General features: G+C 45.1%; 1 protein-coding gene and 1 long non-coding RNA gene across 3 annotated transcripts; one reads left to right on the top strand and one right to left on the bottom strand.

Moving 5' to 3' along the window:
* Positions 1–821: 821 nt before the first annotated feature.
* DYRK3 (dual specificity tyrosine phosphorylation regulated kinase 3) lies at positions 822–14,916 on the bottom strand. 2 transcript variants are annotated; one of them, XR_001396128.3, is made up of 4 exons: positions 14,630–14,916; positions 12,695–12,806; positions 4,206–6,619; positions 822–1,771 (listed from the first exon to the last, which is right to left on the bottom strand). XR_001396128.3 is itself a non-coding variant. In XM_014828945.3 (3 exons), the coding sequence occupies exons 1-3, from the start codon at positions 14,704–14,706 to the stop codon at positions 5,045–5,047; spliced, it is 1,764 nt and encodes a 587-aa protein (XP_014684431.3). In that variant the 5' UTR covers positions 14,707–14,916; the 3' UTR covers positions 827–5,044. The 2 variants fall into 2 exon arrangements, 1 of the variants encoding a protein (XP_014684431.3); XM_014828945.3 differs by having other exon boundaries at positions 827–6,619.
* On the top strand, positions 14,113–19,173 carry LOC123280596 (uncharacterized). Its single transcript, XR_006519604.2, has 2 exons — positions 14,113–14,289; positions 18,968–19,173. It is a non-coding gene; the product is annotated as an uncharacterized lncRNA (long non-coding RNA).
* The last annotated feature ends 1,517 nt before the right edge of the window (positions 19,174–20,690 follow it).

Genomic DNA, 20,690 nt, shown 5'->3' on the forward strand with positions numbered 1-20,690 from the left:
GAAATCTGAGCAGCTGTTGAAGGCTGATATTCTTTTAAATTCTGCCTGGCCTACGGTTCCTCTAACATGCAGCTGCTTCACGTGAGTATGGGAAGGCCCTTTTCTAGCTTTAGGCCGGGCTCCCATAATGCAGACAGCCTCTTCAAGAACCCAGGGGACAATTCAAGGGTGGCAGAAGGCAGTCCTTCAGTTCAGTGTCCGCTTAGCTCCTGTTGCCAGGGTAGTAATGGCACAGGGCCAGATGAGAAGCAGGCAGGAGCCAGGCTGACCCAGGGCCCCTGACAATATTGTTTCCCTTCCTTTCCATTTGCTCAGTTCCCTCAGGCTTTAAAAGCTATCTCATGCACCAAGGTCTGGGCCTGAGAAAAAGACCCAAAACTTCCCAAATAAGCTGCATCCTTGAAGCTGCTTGTCAGGCTTCATCCTTAAGCTCAGCCTGGGCCCCAGGAGGGTCATGTGCTGACTCCTGAGGGGAGAGCTGACAGTAGGGCTCCCGGGCCATCCCTGAGTACCAATAGGTTTCCCTTTTCCCTTCTTCACAACAACGCCGGGCTTACAGACAGAAGCTCTGGGAACTCAAGAACATCAAAGGCAGAATCTCTGTAAGGCGGCTTCCCATCCACTCCCTTTCCCAGGATTTTCTTTCTCAAGCCTTTGCTTTCTCTGTCACTGTCATCTAGTTAGGGAGGCCGCACCTGCAGCACGGCCCTAAACCTGGTGATGGGCATACCCCTCACTGGGAACCCTGCAGAGGACAGCACGGGGCCTGCTGGGAAGGTGCTCAGCCTGGGTTTTCAAACAGTCACGAGATACTGAAAATCTCTCAAAGCGATTCATCTTTATTTTTTTAAAAACAAACACCCCAAAATAAAAAAACACTGACTCATCCATGCCAAAATGCCCTTTCCAGAGGCAGCGTGTCAGCAGATTCAAATAACAATGACAGAATCCCACATACCAAAATGATTCAAACCTGACGCTTTAGAGGCCAACATCCTGGACTGAAATAGCCACAGGTCAGCATCTGGCCTGATTTGGGGCAATCTTTTCCTTTTAGTTTATTTGTGCAGTGGCAGAAGAGGTGAGAATCTAGTCAAGTCAGGCAGGCTTCTCTTGTTATAGAAAGATTGAGTCTAAGCTTGACTTGGTGGTTGGTGAGCTATATTAAGAAGCATATCCTCTCCTTCACAGTCTGGACGATGCATTTGTAGCTCTGGCTTATCTCAGGGGTTATGGATCTCAGGCACCAGCGAGCTTTTAGTCCTTACATGGAGGGGTTCACTGTGACTCAAAAACTTTTCTCACTGAAATTAGCAGGCATAATTTTCGCAGACAATTGGAAAGGATTACCCCTAATCACATCATGGTTGAAGGCCAGGTTTGGAAGTAAACTCTGTCAAAATCTTGGGCTTTAGGAAGTATACGTTGAAGATGAAAGTGGGACATATTGAAAAGATGATATTAAAAATATAATTTATAAGTGGGAGGCTGGCCCTGGCAGTGGATGACTCTTCCTTGCTTTGCCAATCCCTGGCCTCATCTCTCTCCTTATTTGGAGGACTCCAGCTCGTTCACTTCGTGGACGTCTGCAGTGGCTCTGCGAAAAGTAAGTTATGGCGCTCTACGGAATGCTCAAGCCCGGCGAGACTGATGAGTGGAGGAAAACGCTGCGGCAGTTCCGCCTGGCTCCCAGGGTGAGTGCTCATCCTTAGTTCTCAGAGGAGAAGCAGCACACAGGGGAAGTCTAAAACAGTCACTGTCACCTTTCCAACTTCCATGATGACGACGTCAAATAGCAGATGCAACAGAAGTAAGTAAAAATAAATGAGAAAGAGTTTTCCATGATCCACTAAAGTAGTAGGAGTATTCTGTTAGTCAGAAAAGCTTAGAACCCTTTATCAGCTGCTACCTAAAATTTAGCATTTAACTTGAATTATGCCTAGTTAGGAATTATGCAAAACAGAGTGTTTCAATATGACCAGCTGCTACAGATCCACACTGTTTCACAATTGAAATTTTTATTTAATCTTTTGTTTTGTTCTGCTTTTTGATCACACAATAAACCCCATTCTTAAGAGATTAAATGTCAAGAAAACCAAAATATAACGACATTAGCCAGCTAACTTGTCTGTCCCAAACGTCCTTAAAACACCCACGAGTAAAGCGTGCTACTATAGTCAGGCATCAATTTCCTTTGGGAAAGATCCAGGCCAGACTTTCCTCTTTCTGAGAGCCCCTGTGGGACAGAAGCAAAATCTTGGTCACAGTTAGGTTATGGCTGCATGTTTCTTTCCATTATTATCAAAGTGTCAAATACTCGACCAGAGGAAGGTGGTCTCACATGACCTGTAGCCAGTTATCCTTTCTCAAAAAGAAGACATCGGAGATTGACTGTGTGGATCAACTTAAAAGACGAGGTGAGCACACTCCTGGGACATGGAAGGAAACGAACCTCCAGCATCTGCACATGATCAACAGCATCACGACCTTTCTGACGCTTTAGAGCATCATCAAGACATTGGCCCAGTTTAAGCTTACATTCTAATATAAGGAGATATCATGATAGTACATGATTGAATCAAAGATCAATCACTGTGAGGGCAGAGGGAGGATGGAGTCTAATCAGAAGAGCAAGTATTAGCCGGATTAGCCAATTTCCCATGTTGAAAAAAAATGATTTTAGAAATGAAATAAAACAAAAATTCCTACCCAACTCGTTTCACTGTGTCAACAATTTGGAAACTCAGATGATTTTGTCAACTTAAAAATCAGTAAAAGAAGTCAACTAACTTGACCTGTTTAAATGAAAGGACCAGAAGAACAAAAACGGCCAAAGAACAAGCCGGTAACGGCGAGACAGTCTGAGTCCCTGCACTCACTCTGATCCCACTGAGTCACTCACTGCTACGGCTGGGCAGGGATCCCAGCAAAAATTGAACAGTGGCTAAAAAAAGGGGGCACACGGTGACAGTCTCTGAAAACCACAATTGTCCCAAAACTTGAAACCCACTCATAAACCTCCCTGAATCCATCTGGCGCCACACCACCACGTTTTAAGCAGCCCACTCTCCCCAAGCTTGAACGGGCCTGCAGAAGACAGGCGTGCCAACTTGAATGACTCTGCTCTGCGTCACTCTCTAGGTTGCCAAATTTAGGCAGAAACACATCCATTCACTGTCCCAGAGCTTTCTAGAATTTGTCTATAGTTTCACAGGTTGTCTCCATCCTGTCACTTAGCCGCGTTTCAGTAACCTCCCAGATCACTCAGCACAGGCAGACAGCATGCCAACCTCAGCCACAGCTCCCTTCTCTCCAAAGCCACACAGCACTGCTGACCCAGGAGATCTCTCACTAAACACACAAACACCGAAATCTAGCGCCCGGCAGGCAGACGTGTTTGGGGTAGCAGTCCTTTCAACAGTTTGCTACAGAGAGCAGGTCTTCCTCACTGATAACAACTGGCAAAATGTCAGCATATGCTCTGCCTAGATAATGCAGGAGATTCTTAAACAACTTCTCCTTCACTTAGAGGCACGGAAGGAGTTGTATGTTCCATTGCCTTCTGTAAACCAGGAGCAAAGGAAATAATTAAGGTTTTAAACGGTCCAGTTGCTCAGTCACCAAAAGTAGGAGGACATCTGCCTTTCAAAGAGGCTGAGGCTGCAGTCCCTGCCATCTGGCCCTTATGCCTTGGAGGCTGAGGCCACACGTGGGACACTTGCTGGTTCTCATTTCTCACAGCCTGTGCTGTGGCAATCAGGAATTCTTTTGGGTAAGGCAAAAGTTTCTTAAATAACGCACCCATGGCAATTTTCTTCTTTTTGTTACTGTGTTGCCTCCTTCTGAATTTAGGGAGTTTATAGAGACTAAACTCTCTGAAGTAGAGGAAGGGAAGGAAAAAAAAAAAGACAGCAGTGACTTAGCTACCGTTCCTTCTCCTCTTCTCCCAGGAAGACGCTTGGCTAGTAATTAGTTTCACTGCCAGCCCTCACTGTTTAAATCTTAGCAGAGAAAAACGATGTTGAAGTCAAGGAAAATGAAATGGATTACCACTAGTTTCTGGATTTTCTTCTTATAATTGAAGTTCACTCAGAATCTAAGAAATAGTCTTGGGTTTAAATTGAAAGTGGGAAAACTGGCACATTAGGGTGGCAGAGAGCTGGAAAGAGAGGAGGGAACACCACGAAACTGTAGTTAGGTTTTACCTGATAGTGATCACTTCACAAGGAAGAGAGTCCGTGAAAATGCAGCAGGAGGCTGGTCCCCAGGGTTCCAAGAAATTAGGGAACTGCACTTGCATGCTGATTCTGCCTTCAGCATTCTGGGTCATTTATCTTCCTTGGAAAAGGTGGGAAGGGATGCATACGACTCAGTTTTAAAATCAGGACTTGGTAAAGAGGAAGATGTCTGCAAAATGTTTTGAGTGCCAAGGAAACAAATCAGAGGCCAAATAATAATAAAAATAATAACAACAACATGAAGTAAAAACACCACGCATCACAGAATTGAAGGGAAGAGAAAGGAGCCATTGAGAAGCAGTAACACCGCTTCCCCAGGTGCCCGACAGCTTCCTGGAGCTTCCCCGCCCATACTCTGGTGTGAGTGCTTTCACCTAGAATGAGCCATCAGAAAGGCCTGCAGGGGCAAGAGGGCCATCACTACAGCCATGTCCCAAACAAGCCCTCAGAGCAGACGGGGAGGGAGACAAGAAGCGAGGAGCACTCAGGATATACTTTCTATCTTGAGAGGAAGGGATTTAAGTCAATAGAATACACAGGCTGATGTACATCTGACGATAATAACAAAGATGCATTGACCCATAAAGTCATTTAATGTGTATTCCAGGATGGCCAATACAAGCTGGTTAGGTAATTAGCCCTTGAAGAGTTCTTTTACAGTCATATAAAAATGTTTTGCCTTGTTAAAAAAGAAGTCTAGTCTAACAAAAACATATCCACCAATGGGCTTCTATTTTTTTCCATTTTCAAGTTTGCGAGGTAATTAAAAATACATACATATGCATTTCTGAGCACACGGCTGTCCACTAGCCCATCAGCTTTGGCAGTACACTGCACAGAGGTATACCACCATGGCTTTCTGACATTAAGTTGGCTTTAAGCTTATTGGCTATTCCAACAACTGGAGGCAACTTGGAACCCAGTCCCTGGAAAGCATTTGTGGGATTTACTACCCGTTTCCCTGACACCTTTTCAATGGTCGGAGGTCTGGGCGCAGACTTGCTAATCCAAGGATGTCTTAACGCTTGAGCTGGGGTCAGGCGGGCAGAGGGGTCCCAGTGAAGACACCTTTTCAAAAACTCTATAAACAAGTAGTCATCACACCCTTTCAGTGCTGTCACCCAGTCTTTGCTGCCTGGGGGACCTCGCTTTTTACCCCTTCGTGAGCGACCCCCCACGAGCACAACCCTCCCATCTGCCTGAGTAGTCACAGAACAGTAGCGAGGTAGGCCCTTGGAGTTAATGAAGTACTTGACACGTTTGGACTGCTCCAGAAGTTTTGCAGGTGGCATGCCTAGAAGCTCCATCATACAGGCCAGCTGGTCTCCTTCATCCTCTCCGGGGAAGAGAGGCTGTCCTGTTAAGAGTTCTGCAAGGATGCAGCCAAAACTCCATATGTCAATAGGTGTGCTGTAGCGGCTTCCCAAAATGATCTCTGGAGCTCTGTAGAAGCGAGACTGGATATATGTGTAAAGCTTTTGGTACTCGAAACAGCTGGACCCAAAGTCAATGACCTTGGTCGCGCTGCGCCCATGGTGTTTCAGGAGAATGTTCTCTGGCTTCAGGTCACAGTGAATGATCTTATTTTTGTGGAGCGCATCCAAGGATTGCAAGATGGATTGAGCAAACTTGCGTACTAGCTGGATGCTAAAACCCTGAAACTTGTTTTTTTTAATTAGCTCATAGAGATCTATGCTCAGCAATTCAAAGGCCATACAAACATGGTTCCGGAATGTGAAACTTTCCAGCATGTGGATAACGTTCATGCTACCAGTTTTATCCTGTTTTTTAAGATGCTCCAAAATCCGGATCTCCTCAGCTGCTTGACGATGGAAGCGCTTTTCATTGCGCACCATCTTTAGGGCCACGTACTGTTGAAGTTTGTGATCATAGACCCGGGCTACTTGCCCAAAACTCCCCTTGCCAATAATTTTCAGCACCTCATATCTATAAGCTAGATGGTCTCGAGGTACATGAATATAGGCCCCATCTGCATCATCATAGCCCCCATTATTGGGACCACCGATAACTCCGTGTCTTTTTTTGGCATTTGGACCCACAAAGTAAATTTCTGGGTAATTGATGATCTCCAGCTTCTCATAAGCAGTGAGGTGGTGCTTATACTGCTTCAGGGCCTGTTCTGGAGTCAGAGGCACCGCTTTCGATGCTTTCGACGAACTGCTGGACTTGACCATATTCAAACTATCTGAGCTTTTACCCTGAGACACGGGAGGAGAGCATTTTTCAGAGTCGTTGATGCCATCTGACTGGAAAGTAGCAGACCTTCTGGTGCCAAATTCTTGAAACAGCTGTTCTACCTTCATCTCACCTCCATTCAGAAGGCGCTGAGTATGATCTCTTGTTAACTGCTCAGCGGTGATCTATGGAAAAGAAAAATGAATGTAATGTTGAAGTCACTAAAAATAGTGGAAGGAAGAAAGAATTCTCCCCCTAACTGACAACAAAACACGTCTGGTCATGTAGGTTAAAATGACGCAGAAGTGAGATGAGAAAAGCAAGGGGACCTAGACACTTGTGTTACACTAATCCTCAGGCTCCCTGTGCATTAGGATCACCCCAACCCCTCTATACACCTTGCTCTGCTCAAGACAAGATGGTCTTCTTACCATACCCCAAACATGCTGGTTCCTTCTCATAGGCATCTTTCTACTGAGACTCCTCACCCCACCCACTCAAACCCTACACTCTTTCAAGGCCCGAATCAAGAGCTCTCTCTTCCACTGAGAACTACTCCAAGCCCAGACGAATTAACCTCACATCTTAGCTGCAACTTTTCGAGTTTGTACCACATAATCTGGCAGTTGATTATATACATACTGTCTTATATTATTTACTAATTGTTTCAAGTATCTTTCCAAATCTTAAGGGCATACAGTAGGATCAAAATAATGCATATTAAAGTGTTCTGTAAATGATAAAGTACTATTAAGGGACAGAGGCAAGATCTGATAACAGATCTGTCAGTCCAGGGCAGCACGTTCCCCCAGTGCCTCTACTGCCCCCAAAAAGGGCTGAATGCTGACTACGGCCTCGAATCAACCAAGGCCCCATCCTCTACTCCCAGGTCCCCATATAAGTCACTGCAGCCTTCTAGCTCAGTTCATTGAATCACAAAAGTTCTAAGACAGAGAACTCTTGACACGGTCCAGGCCAATTCCTTATATATCTGATGAATAACAGTGAGAATCCAAGGCCCCCACGGTGCTTCTTGTAAAACCCTCCTAAAGAGATAAAGAGCACCCCCTCTGATATACAGAGACACCTACTGAAAGGCATACTACTCTTAACTTTTTTTTTTTGAGGAAGATCAGCCCTGAGCTAACATCTGCTGCCAATCCTCCTCTTTTTGCTGAGGAAGACTCGTCCTGAGCTAACATGCGTGCCCATCTTCCTCTACTTTATATGTGGAACGCCTACCACAGCATGGCTTGACAAGCGGTGCCATGTCTGCACCCAGGATCCGAACCGGCGAACCCCGGGCCACCAAAGCGGAACGTGTGAACTTACCTGCTGCGCCACCGGGCCAGCCCCCATACTACTCTTTTTACTTGATTTTGCGTGACCTTTTTGTGCAAGGAACAGTAACCCACAGAAGAAAGCTTTACCTATTCCTCTGACGTGAAACAGGAGTCTTTGAAATCACATGGAGAAAAAGAGAAAGCAAAAAAGCCCAAAACTAAAAGATTACTAAGAAAAATGTAAGAAGGTGCTACAAGGGAAGAAAAAAAAGAGCTGAAATCTGTTGTGGAAAAAAAAATTCTGGGATACTTAAAAGAACATCTATTTTTCTTACTGGATGCTGAGAAATCGTACCCCGATCTGTGTGACAGACAGCCTCTACAATCACGGGGAGATAATTCTAGAGGAGCTCTGACTATCATTATAGTCTCTAAAAATATGATAAAAATTAACAAGTAATGATCCAAAGTGGCCAAACTTTTACTTTTTTATTTCCTTTTTTTTTAAAGATTGGCACCTGAGCTAACAACTGTTGCCAATCTTCTATTTTCTGCTTTTTCTCCCCAAAGCCCCCCAGCACATAGTTGTATGTTCTAGCTGTGGGTCCTTCTAGTTGTGGCATGAGGGAAGCCACCTCAGTGTGGCCTGAGGAGCAGCCCAGGATCCGAACCAGTGAAACCCTGGGCCACCGAAGCGGAGGGTGCGAACTTAACCACTTGGCCAAGGGCCAGCCCCCAATCTTTTAAAAAACAGAATTTTAACACAACCTAAGTGAACAACACCTGACCTATTACCTAAATAAATAACAATATATGCCAACACTTAAATTTTTTCATCCTTTTTTTGCTGTTTATATTTAAGTGTTGGCATACTTCAGACAGCTCCTAACCTAGTTATAAAAGCAGAAAATCAATAAAGATTTATAGAGTACTACAGTTATAAAAATGACATATTACATGATCTTACACAAAAGTGAGGCAGCCAGTACAACTGAAGCCACATTTTGGCATTTAGTTTTTAAATATAAAGAGATGAGATATGGGGGCTGACACCGTGGCTGAGTGGTTAAGTTCGTGCACTCTGCTTAGCGGCCCAGGGTTTTGCCGGTTCAGATCCTGGGCGTGGACACGGCACCGCTCAGCAAGCCATGCTGAAGTAGCGTCCCACACAGCTGAACCAGAAGGACCTACAACTAGAATATACAGCTATGTACTGGGGACTTTGTGGAGTAGAAGGAAAAAAAAAGAAAGATTGGCAACAGATGTTAGCTCAGGGCCTATCTTTAAAAAAAAAAGAGATGAGATACGGACCAGGAGAAATCTAGCATACCAAAATAGAGAACCATCACTGGTCAAGAAAACAAAATAGGTGCTGATATTTAAATATCTTGCTACAATGTAGATATAATGCAACATTTTTCTTATCAGTAATTAAGTCAAATAACTATTCCTGTTTTTAGGGATGAAAAAAAAAGAAGAGGGTCCCATCCATCCAACAGTCACATGAACACTTATTGTTCACTGTTTTAAGAAGTGTTAAAAAACAGGTGTTCTCAAAGAACTACAATCTATTAGGAGATACCTTTGGCTGAACCAGGAAATAATTGTTTGGTTTTATGTAGATTTACATAACAAAAAGGAACATTTGCGTGCATCTCAGCCAATTTTCCGTACATTTTTTACTACCTAACTTAAATGCATCTAAATATTTACTGCTACAGCCTCGGTGACACATTCTGAACCAACATGGAGTCAGAAGGCCTGCGCTGGGGTCCTGGCAACACTGCTTAAAAACTGTAGGTCCCCAGGCAGGTTGCTTAACCTTTAGTCCAGTTTCTCAGCCTCAGTTTCTTTATCTGTAAAACGTGGATAATAATACCTACTTGCATGATGTTATGTGAATCAAATTATAATTAATAATATACATGAAAGACCCTCCCAACTATAAAAGATTTTAAACACACTGGTAACAATTAGGCAAAATTCTCAACATACTGAGGTTTAAACTCCTGTAGCCCCGCTTTCCCCTTTCAGTTTCTGTCCTCTCTCTGCGGTGCCTTCCTCCCTATGTCCACAGGCCCTCTCCATCATGTCTGCCCCTGGAAGGCCCCACAACAGGCCTTCCCACAGGATGCGTGGGAACATCTCCCCCACTTTCTCCCCTGCATAAAACCTGCTTTCGACTTGCTATACAATTTAATGTGTTACCTCTCCAGAGATAATCTGAACTTTAACAGAAGATCAGCGCCTTAGCCCAAAGGAATGACTCTCTAGGAACTGCGGTCGTCAATGACAAGTTGGTAGGAAAGCGGCCCAGGGTCCACCCCTGGGTATTTCACCTACTCTGCCTACACGTGGGGCTGCACTGGCTCTGGAGGTCTTCATTTCTGTTTGTGACAAACAGAGGGTCTCAGGTACAGAACATTACTAAGAACAGATATGTAACAGAAATTTAATTTTCATAGAACTATTACAATAAGATTAAAGATGTTACTTGATTTCCTTGCTATAGTTTTTCCTTAAAGTGAGCCTAAACCTCTCTCCCTGAAAATTAAGTCTTATTTTGCCCTCTGGAATTACACAAAAGCGTCCAAATTTCATGTAAAAGCCCTTTAGATGTCTAGAAGGGGCTGTCCCGCCCCCACCATTTTTCCCTGGGTCCATCACACCCTCGGCCTCCCCCAGCATGTAGCAGACTGCCTTTACGCTTCTGTTCACATTTTCAACACAGCCTGCACTCCAGGCCTCTCCCGAAGTGTGGCTCCCAGGACCGAACACAGCACTATGGGTGTTGTCCACTGTAGGTAATCAAGGTTCGAATCTCCAGTGAACCTGAACGATTCCAGGAAGGAATTTTTCCACACAGGGAGAGCTTCTCTCCTTAGCTTTCTTTGACTTCCTGTAAATAACTCAATACTGGCCTGAATCAATGATGTTATCAAGTCTGCCACACTATAAATAAAATCTTCCCTTCCGTTGTTCTAGGAGAATCCACAATTCTCACACATGTTAAAGTATAATAGTACGGATATTTCTAGTCTAAGGTTATAATCACCATAACCCAGCAATGTATATGATCAACTATACCAAATATTTCATCTACATAATCATATCCAGAGAGACAGATAATGCGACTAATCATCTTTTATTTAAGAATGCTTCAAATACACTGTTAATCTGGAAGGCTCTTGACATTTCAAATAGAGTATTCAACTGTGTTAATCAAGTCTTAAAGATCTTGTTGAGAGATTCAAAAAGGAACATCCTTCTCATCTATATAGAAAACGCTCGCCTTTCCCTAGCTCGCAACCCTAAATCTCTGAAACACAAAAGCTTAACCCAATCAAAGCTCATGAGCAGATGATTTATAGTTTCCAATGAGAATGTAGGAGCATTGTGGATAAACAAGGAAGCTCAAAGACTGTGTGAAAAGACCAGCAGGGCCTGGGATGGAGTCTGGCACAATGAACTGTAAGTGTTACTAAAAGGGCAAAAAGCATTTTTTCAATAAAGTCTGCAAAGACACCACTGGGTTAGAATCTAAAATCTTGTTTCCCAAAACCTGTTACTCTGAATACCATACAGTAAGAAGTCCATTTTTGATCCTGAAACATACAATTTAACTGACTTACTGGAAGGTGATTAGCACTGGCCAACTCTGAATTAAAGGTAAAATGAAGTCATATGTTAATGCACAAGCCCAATTGCAAAAAGTTTCCTAGAGAAACATGCTAATTGGCAGCAAGTAACCAAGAAATCTGATGGTCAACACAAGGACTATGTGATTGCAGAGTTTAGAGGCATTTACACATTAAAGAAATACACTCGCAGAGAATGAAAAGGAAAGCTACCCTACTCCAGAGAGGAGATTAAAATAGGGTGACTAGCCTTCCAGATATATTTAGCCCATAGTACTTTGTAATATTATTGGCCTTGAAAGTAGTGAAAAGGATGATTTTAATAGCAAAAGCTGACAAAAAGTTGGGAAGGGCTATGAAAAATTCAAGTAATTTTTTTTTTAAAGATTTTAATTTTTTTTCCTTTGTCTCCCCAAAGCCCCCCAGTACATAGTCGTATATTCTTCGTTGTGGGTCCTTCTAGTTGTGGCATGTGGGACGCTGCCTCAGCGTGGTTTGATGAGCAGTGCCATGTCTGCGCCCAGGATTCGAACCAACGAAACACTGGGTTGCCTGCAGCGGAGCGTGCAAACTTAACCACTCGGCCACCGGGCCAGCCCCTCAAGTAATTTTTTTAATATAGAAACAATTTTAGGTCTTAAACACAGAAATATGAAGGAGAAATATTACAAATTGGCCTCTTCTATTATTCAATTTGCTCATTAGATGATATATGCAGCAAATTTTAAAGTCACAGGAGAGCTTCTCCCTGTCATGGAGCGTGTCTAAACCCTGCTCTCCCTACTACTCTGTGTATGCTGAGGGAATGTGAATTAATTTCTTTATTATCTTAAGTAAAACAGCGTCAAAAGCTAAATGTCTGCAAGCTCCAAGTGACTAAATGCAGCAAAAGCCAAAGTGTACTGTTCAAGTCTTACTCATCGTCTATAAAACGCTTCTTTTTAGCATATTAATATGCTAGGACTGCATTTCTATCTTACAGGAAAAAAATCTGCAGATCTATGAATTCAGAGGTATTTTCTGTTCCTTGTTTTTGTTAAAATGAGCCTCTGTAATACACTGTATAAAAAAATAAACATTACCTAGATCAAGGTAGCATATTATTTTTTTCCTAATGCCATGTATTTATCCCAGTGATTGAAAGCAACAGGTGGGCTCCAAATCCAAGTCATTCTGAAAAGCTGAACTTGGACCACAGAAATTGTTACTCCAAAGTCAAGAGAAACCAAAAGGAAACAGAGTCTGGGTTGCCAGCAGATGTAAGTGTGCCTTGAGCACGAAGTAGCACTTCCTCCTTTCCGAGACAATTAGAGCGCAAAGAATTACTTCGTTTACTTACATTTAGTCTTCTGGGTGGAGGTGGCTCAGAGGGATTGCAGAGTACATTCGAACAGGGTGGGCACTTGGTTTCATCTATCATCATGAAGGTATCACAGACACCATCCCCCAACCTAGTTGAAAGGATTACAGATAAAAATCTGTCAGTAACCAAAGTATATAAATTCGTATTTCCAAAACATCCTGTGTCTTAACTCCTTCATATCTGCTACAAAGAATAATTAATACCAATAAATGTCTACACTGTATTTTGGCACTGAATACAAACAACTGAGGTATTTGGCAGAAGAAGAGAGGAAATCCAACTTTTATCTCTTTTTTTTTAAAGAAAGGATAGCATTTCTAGGTTTCATTTTGAATAGTTAAAGCTTATTTTCTGAATGTTATTAAAAATAGGAACTATCGAAAGGCTCTCATTTAACTTATTAGTTGAAAAGGCAGGCTAGTTTGAATCTTAAGCCCAAAAGCTAATCAGAACAGGGGAAAAAAAGGAGAGAGGTAACTGTATTTTCAAAGTCAGAGACCTGGATTCTAATCTCAGCTCTACCACTGGCTGCACCGCTCTCCTCTCTGAGCCTGTTTTCCACGTATTATAATGGGAAGAACAGTTCCAGCCACACACTTCCGGGTCTTACAGGCAAGAAATAAAAGGCCTTCTCAGGATTGTCCTCTTTTTATTTACTTACCTACCTAACTTGTAGAAAAATACAGTGACTATTACAGCGAATACTAAAGAGATTCTCTAAATTACAAAATATACTGGATTTCACTTCTTTATCCACTTCATTTTCTGGTGGATCGTGGGAGCTAAATGATTAAGGATAATTTCTCTGCTAACACTGTGCCTCCACACTGTAAGGGAACACAAAAGACAGAGAGGATTTATTTAATCCACAAGATGGCCCTGAATAATATATTGCATCTGCCACCAAGAATACGGATTTCCCAGCTACGCACATCAGCATTTCATTGTATCACTGTATTCACTGTGTACTATGAATACAGTGCTGATGACCGGGTTGCAGGGGAAGAATTTTTTAAAATCTTTTAAAATATGCTGGAATACTTTAGTTGCCTTTAAAAACTGCTTTGCAAAATTATAGAGTTTTCTTAATTGATGTTATAGGAATACAAAGAGTAAAGAAAAAATTAGGAATGTTCTCTTTTTTAAAGCATGCTCACATTCTGATAGAACTATTTATATCTTTAACGGGAACTGCCTCACTGAAAAGAACCAAAAATTCTGGATGTGACTGGCTCTTTGCCAACAGCATGAATCAAACAAACAAAATGGGACAGGCGTCCACATTTACAGAAAAAAGACAGGCAATGAAGTCCTACAAGATTTCCTTTAAATAGCCACAGGAAATTACCCAAAGGAAGTCTCCATGCAAATGAAGCGGGGAGGGATCCCTTCGCCCCATTTAGGCGTAAAATACAATGCAAGGTGGAGACTCTCAAAAAAGGAGCCACTGAAAGCGCTGCTCAGTAGAGCCCCGCACCTGCAGAGGCGAAGCCAGACCGCACCCCTCACGGCAAAGCCCGGAGAGTTCAGCCCACGGTCATCTCCTCTGAGCAACAGGGCTTCTTTGAAAGGTATTGCTGTCTCCCTCAGTTTGCTAAAAAGTCCTAGATTCTCAGAGTTCCCTACCATACTCATCCGATCCGGGCTTCAGAGATAATCCCGAGGGAGGGAATCCTTCCCCTAACTCCGCTCTGGCCCCCATCCCTCGCTCACGGTGGGCTGGGGGGAGGGGATCTGATGGAGAGGAAGACGGTGAGCTGGTCCCCGGAGGGGATCAGACCCCTTCCCGCGTCTCTCCTGCTGGGGGCTCGCTCAACCTCCAGCCCAGGCCTTCCCCGCCCCTCGACCTCTCCAGCCAGCGCCAGCAGCTCGCCCGGGCGCCCCCAGCCCGTTAGCCCGGGGCGCCGTTACCTCCGCTGCTGAGGCGGGAGTCCGGCTCCGGACGGTCCCGCATCCTTCCTCCCGGGCCCGCGAGCCGTGCCTCCCATCCGCTAGCTCGGGACCCCCGGGGAGAGGGGCGGCGGTTGGAGGGACCGGCGCGCAGCGTCCACCCTGCGCTGGGCGGCTGCCTCGGGGCCGCAACACTTCCCCAGGGACTCTCGTCCAGACACTGCAGCTCGGCGCGCCTTCGCTCTCCACTGCCGGGGCCGGGAGGGGCGCGAGGCGCGGCGGGGCGGGAGGGGAGCGTGTGGTCGCCTAGCAACCGCGCCACGCCCCGGGAAACGCCTCTGCGCAGCGACGCGGTGACGCACAGGGGCGGGGCCCGAGGCCTTCCCACCGCGCCGCGCCAGGGGCGGAGGCGGGGAGCGCGGGGCCATGCGGCCACCAGTGGGCAGGCGGAGGCCGGGGCGGGGGCGAGGGGCCCGGCGGAGGAGCTGCGGCGGTGGCAGCTAGCCCCAGGTTTCCACTTCGGAAGCGCGCAGCGCCGTGTCTTAGCACGTTGCAGCCTGAGTTCTATTTTTTTCCTTTTTTTCTCCCCATAACCCCCCCCCACACACACACAGTTGTGTATTTTTAGTTGTAGGTACTTTTAGTTGTGGGTCCTTCTAGTTGTGGCGCGTGGGACGCCGCCTCAGCATGGCTTGATGAGCGGTGCCACGTCTGCGCCGAGGATCCCAACTGGTGAAACCCCGGGCCGCTGAAGCGGAGCGCGGGAAGCCAACCACTGAGTTCTAAAATCTCCCTTGAAGGTGAATAAAAGTGAATGAAAAAGTGTGTGATTTCCTAGACCGAGGGGCGGCCCCGGAGGGTCGTGAACTACGTAGGAAAGGGAGAATAATAAACCCACTCGGTGACACCATGCCCGCGCCTGCCAACATTGCCTCAGTTTACTCAGTCCCAGTGACCATACGAGATTCCACTCCGCTTTTACAGACTTAAGTAGGATCCAGAATTGAAGGTGCGGTTTGTCCGACTCCTGCAACGGGGGAGCTGCCGGCCGCGGGGCTCCACGAGCCGTTTTACCGGTGGGGAAACTGAGGCCAGAGCGGCCGAGCTTCCTCAGGATCAAGCAGTGGGCAAAGCCTGAACCACAGGTCCTCAAGTCCCCCGGCCCTTCTCCCGTGGCTCCAGGCCCTCTGGAAGGTTCCTCCGGTCTTTTTCCTCGGAATGTGGGGCGGGGTGTGTGTGTGTGGGGGGGGTTCTTCCTTTCTTGAAAAGTTAAGACCCTTCAGTAACGCCAATGTGAAGCGGACGTGGGTAGGTGGAACTCAAGGGAGAGCGAAGAGGGTAAGTGAGAAGAACACAGCGTAGTTTCCCGGAGCGGGGCGGCCAATCGGATTTTCTAGCCCTACAAACACGAGGCCGTTGACCCTCCAGGAGAGAAGCGAACGTTCTCAAAAAGGCCGAGCTCGGGCGCCATCTGGTGGGGCTTGGGGACTCATTGTCCCAACCCAGCGTGGCACAGTCCGTAAATCCGAACACTTCCACCCAAAGGCTCCTTTCCGGGTTACTAGAAGTCAGAGTCCCCGTTCTCATGCCTCCCGGTTAAAATGCCTTTAAAATCCAAAGGCTCTTCACTTTATAGATGAAGACTGTGTCTATTTGGAGAACTTTATTCTTTGTGATCGATGTTACTTTAGCCTCTCTGATATAGATAGAAATAAAAAGGTTTTCTTCCATGACGATTTTTAAAATTTTTCTAATTTTATGAAAAAGCTTTTACTTAACCTCCCCCCGCCCCCTCCCTCAGACCAGAGCAATCCTGCTTTCCTATGGGTCTGTTCTGGGACACCTGTGGAAGCTTTTGTTTGAAGAAAGCGTTCCATGGCAACAAAAGGTTTGGACTAGGTTGTTACTTCCAGCTCTAAGACTGCAAAATTCTATTAAATAATCCCTGTTCTTAGTACTTACGTGGACACCTCAGACCACTGTACTGCCCTACACGCTGGTACAGGACTTGCCCCCACACGTTTTCTTAGCTCATTCTGAATCATGCTTTGAGAGGATTGCCTGTCGGGTCTGGGTTTCAGACACATCTCCTTGAGGCAACCCAAAGCGTTCCAGCTCCCCTTCCTGGCCCAAGGTGGGAAACAGGCTTCCTTTATCTTCAGCCGATTGTTTCCATGGTCCAGGGAGGGAGGATGCTTTGAGGGTGCTGGAGCTTCATAAATTCTCTGACCTTAGCGCCCCACATACTTTCCAGTATTTCTTCAGAGTCCCTGTTTCATAACAGTATGGCTGGGTTGAAGCCCAGTGTGGGATCCAGCAGGAGCCGCCACACCCCCCCTCAGCTGCTGGGCTGGGCTCTCCAACCCTTGAGCAGCTTCCACCCCATTCATGTCCTTGCTTCCTCTCCAAAACCCTACTCAGAAGTAGTTCAAAATTGCCATTGTCTTTCTCCACGCAGCTAAAGCCAGACTTACCTACTAGGGATTAGCCAAATATCATATAAGATGCCTGCCTGTCCTTCGAAGCCAGTTCTAACACAGCTGCAAAATAAGGAACCTGTAACAAACGCAACAATGGAACTATTCCAGGATCTTTAAAAATCACCGGCATATTCAGAATGTGATCACAGCAGTTTCAAATGCATAAATTAAGAAAATATCCCTGTGGCCACATTCCCCTGGAATTTTGTGATGAAACAGGTGTTGGTGGGCTCTGTTAAGTTTAAAATAATTTCATTTCTATGTGTTATTCTTTGCAGGGTGATGTGCCAGAATGCATAGTATGACATTATGAGTCACAAAATTGGAATGCATTTTTTAAAAAATCATTTGGAGAGAACCTGTGAAGCTTACCCTTTCCCCCAAGCTATATTGACCTTAAAATTCACCCGAGCTCAAGAAACGTGTATTGTTATTTTTACAGAAACGCAGAAATCGAGCTCACTGAAACACTAAAGCCATGTTTTATTTTTCTGGAGCCTCAGAAAACTGTCTCTTTTTTGAAGCTCATGCACTTCCTGTTCCTCCTCCCTCTCTCGCCCTCAAGCTCTGAAAGATGCCCCTATCAATGCTTCTGAATCTTGAAAACAACAACAAAACAAGCAAATCTCTGTGCTGCTCCTAGTACGGTGGACACCTGGTTCTGTCTCCTAAACCCCGAAGGCTGTCCTTATTAGTCCCCAACTGCAGAAATATTTTTCTTTTCCCAAAATTTCTGCCACCTCTTTTCACTTGCTCCTCCTGAGTCGGCATGACCCGTTCCGCCTACAGCCCACGAGGGGCCACGTGAGCTACATTTCTGAAGTCTTAAGACAACCTGGACTCTTTCTAATCATCGTTACGTTTATTATGTTCCAGGTACCATCTGAAGTGCTTTATACACATTTTCTCATTTAAAACTTACATCAGTCCTGTGAGATAGGTATTATCTCCATCTTACACTTCCGAAAGCAATCTCAGAGATTAATAACTTGTCCAAGTTCACTGAGCTGGTATGCGGTGAATTGGAATTCAAACCTTGGTCTGTTTGATTCTAGAACCCAGTCCATCAGCTGCCTGTACACTGCCTGTCTTCCCTGAGCCTGTCAGGGTAGCCCAGACTGGATCTCTGGATCCTTTGAATTCTGCAACATACAGTTTCCCTTGATCTAAGATTCCAAAGTATGGGGGACAGAATAATGGTCCTCCAAAGATGTCTATATCCTAATCCCCAGAGCCTGTGAATATGTCATCTTAAATGGCAAAAAGGGGCTTTGCAAATGTGATTAACTTAAGCATCTTGAGTTGGGAAGATTATCCTCGATTATCCAGATGGGCCCAATGTAATCACAAGGGTCCTTATAAAAGGGAATAGGGAGGCAGGAGGGTCAAAGAAACAGATGTTTTGATAGAAGCAGAAGTCAGAGAGAGAGAGAGGAATTTGAAGGTGCTTGTTTTTGGTCTTGAAGATGGAAGACGGGGCCATGAGTCAAGAAATGAAGGTGGTCTCTAGAAGCCAGAAAAGGCAAAGAAACAGATTCTCCCCGATAGCCTCCAGAAAGAACACAGCTCTGCCAACAGCTTGATTTTAGGACTTTCAACCTCCAGAACTGTAAGACACTAAATCTGTGTTGTTTTAAGCCACTAAGTTTGTGGTAATTTGTTACATTAAAGCTTAAGAAGCTTGGGTACTGTGGTAAATTAAACATGGGCACACATTGTTTGCAGCTGCTCCCATCAGGTGGTGAAGACAATTTTCCCAATTCTTGAATCTGGCTAGCCATGTGACTTGCTTTGACCAATAGAATGTGACAGAATTGGTCTTGCGTGATTATGAGTTTAGACCTCAGGAGACCTAACAGAGTCTCTCTTGTGCTCTTAGATGCTGCCACCATGTGGACAAGTCTGAGCTGGATTGGTGGAGAGTCCTCAGCCAACCCCAACTGCCAGACCATCCAGCCAAGTTGAGTGAGAGGCCATATAACAGAGTTGAGTTGCCAGATGACAGCAGCCATACAAAGCCAGGAGAAGAAACAAGTCAACAACCCCTCGAGAACTGTGAGCAAATAAAATGATTATTTTAAGTCAGTAAGTTTTAGGGTGCTGCAATAGAGAAATGGTATGAGTACTTTTGAAAAATATCACTTCCTGCCTACCCTCCATCCCATCAGATCTAATGATTAAGAATTTCTTGGCAAGGAGCTCCACTGATCTTTGTGTGGTGACTGTTGTTCATCAACGAGGTTTGGAACTCACTAGCACAGACCTTGGAGACTGAGTCCTACTGGGTCCCCTGGATCTTGGGAGCCCACCAGGCCTACTCCATTCGTGGTACCTGGGCCAAGGACACCGTTCCTCCCTCTCTCTCCTAGGGTACAGGTCAGGACTTTTTCCATTGCAAGTACCAAAAAACCCAACTGAAACTGCTTAAAGAAAATGTGCAATAAAATTTTTTTGCAATTGTTTAAGCAGTAGGGCTAAATTCAGGTGTGGTGTGTGTCTGTTGTCTGTCCATTTCTTGGCTCTCTAGTCCTCGCCGCTGGCTTCATTCTCAGCCTTCTTCTGTGCAAACAAGATGGCTACTAGCAGTTCCAGGATCAGTTCAGTGGAAAAGCTCTTCAGCTGTCCCCACAAATTCTCACTGTATTTCATTGGCTTTGAATGGGTCCATCCTTGAACCAAATCTGGGGCCAGGAAAATCCAGTGCTCTGATTGGTCAGCCCTGGCCACCTGGAGCCAGCAGCAGTGTCATCTGAAGTGCATTGGATAGAGAGTTAGGGAGATGGTGATTCTCCAGAGGAAAATTGCTACAGTGGGTTCCAGAAAAGGGATAAATGGATGTTGGGCAGCAAAAACAACATAGACCTGCTATAGCTGGACATTGGAAATCAGCTCACTTATGTCGCTTCAATCCTGAAAATCCACATCAGGGTCATCTGGCTACTGGAAGTCTTTGACCTTTCTAAATCTCAAATGCCTAGCTAGACACCAGGCTTTGAAATGCATCTCACCATGTCGCCTGAATCATGGAAGGCAAGTTGCCCTCTCCCTCAAAAATGCCCCTTATGCTCTATAAAACAAGTCATGAAGCACTTCCCATGGGTGATAATTTAAGCCCAGCAACTAAGGGCCCTATGAATACGTCTCTATGTTCGTAATCCTCCAATTTCATATGCCTCTTTGTATAATAATAAAAGCTGGATTAAGGGATGTTCTGGTCAACATTTTCCCAGGAAGCAATTCCATTAGCGGAGTTAAAATTAATTGGAAATGTACAAAGATGGCGAATATTGTTTTTATCTGGATTAATCTCATGGAGACAAGCATATGTACCTGGAAGAAATACTTAGCTAAATGCCTTCTGGGAACAGAAGGGGGACAAATGTAAGACTCCCAAGAGGCATTCAGAAGAAATGCCTCCTAAGGAGGGTGGGTCCAGTTGTCTGCAGGGATTTGGGGGTCTGAAAGCTGGAGGTCTTCTTCTCTGCCCTTTCCCCTGCCCCGCTCAGCTCCTCCTCTAAACAAATGAGCAAGCATCTGGTCTGAGGGAAATCCAGGTATTATTACTGGCCCTGATTACAATGACGTGTGCATGGGTCTGTCTC

The sequence above is a fragment of the Equus asinus genome, chromosome 25, assembly GCF_041296235.1.
Source record: "Equus asinus isolate D_3611 breed Donkey chromosome 25, EquAss-T2T_v2, whole genome shotgun sequence".
Classification (NCBI taxonomy): domain Eukaryota; kingdom Metazoa; phylum Chordata; class Mammalia; order Perissodactyla; family Equidae; genus Equus; species Equus asinus.

Bases quoted from the DNA above. Each gene is read 5' to 3' on its own strand.
- DYRK3 (XM_014828945.3), bottom strand. From the start codon at position 14,706: ATGGGAGGCACGGCTCGCGGGCCCGGGAGGAAGGATGCGGGACCGTCC. The intron at 12,807-14,629 runs GTAACGGCGCCC...CCTTTCAACTAG, and splicing joins CTCCCGCCTCAGCAGCGGAG to GTTGGGGGATGGTGTCTGTG. The intron at 6,620-12,694 runs GTAAGTAAACGA...TCTTTTCCATAG, and splicing joins CTCCACCCAGAAGACTAAAT to ATCACCGCTGAGCAGTTAAC.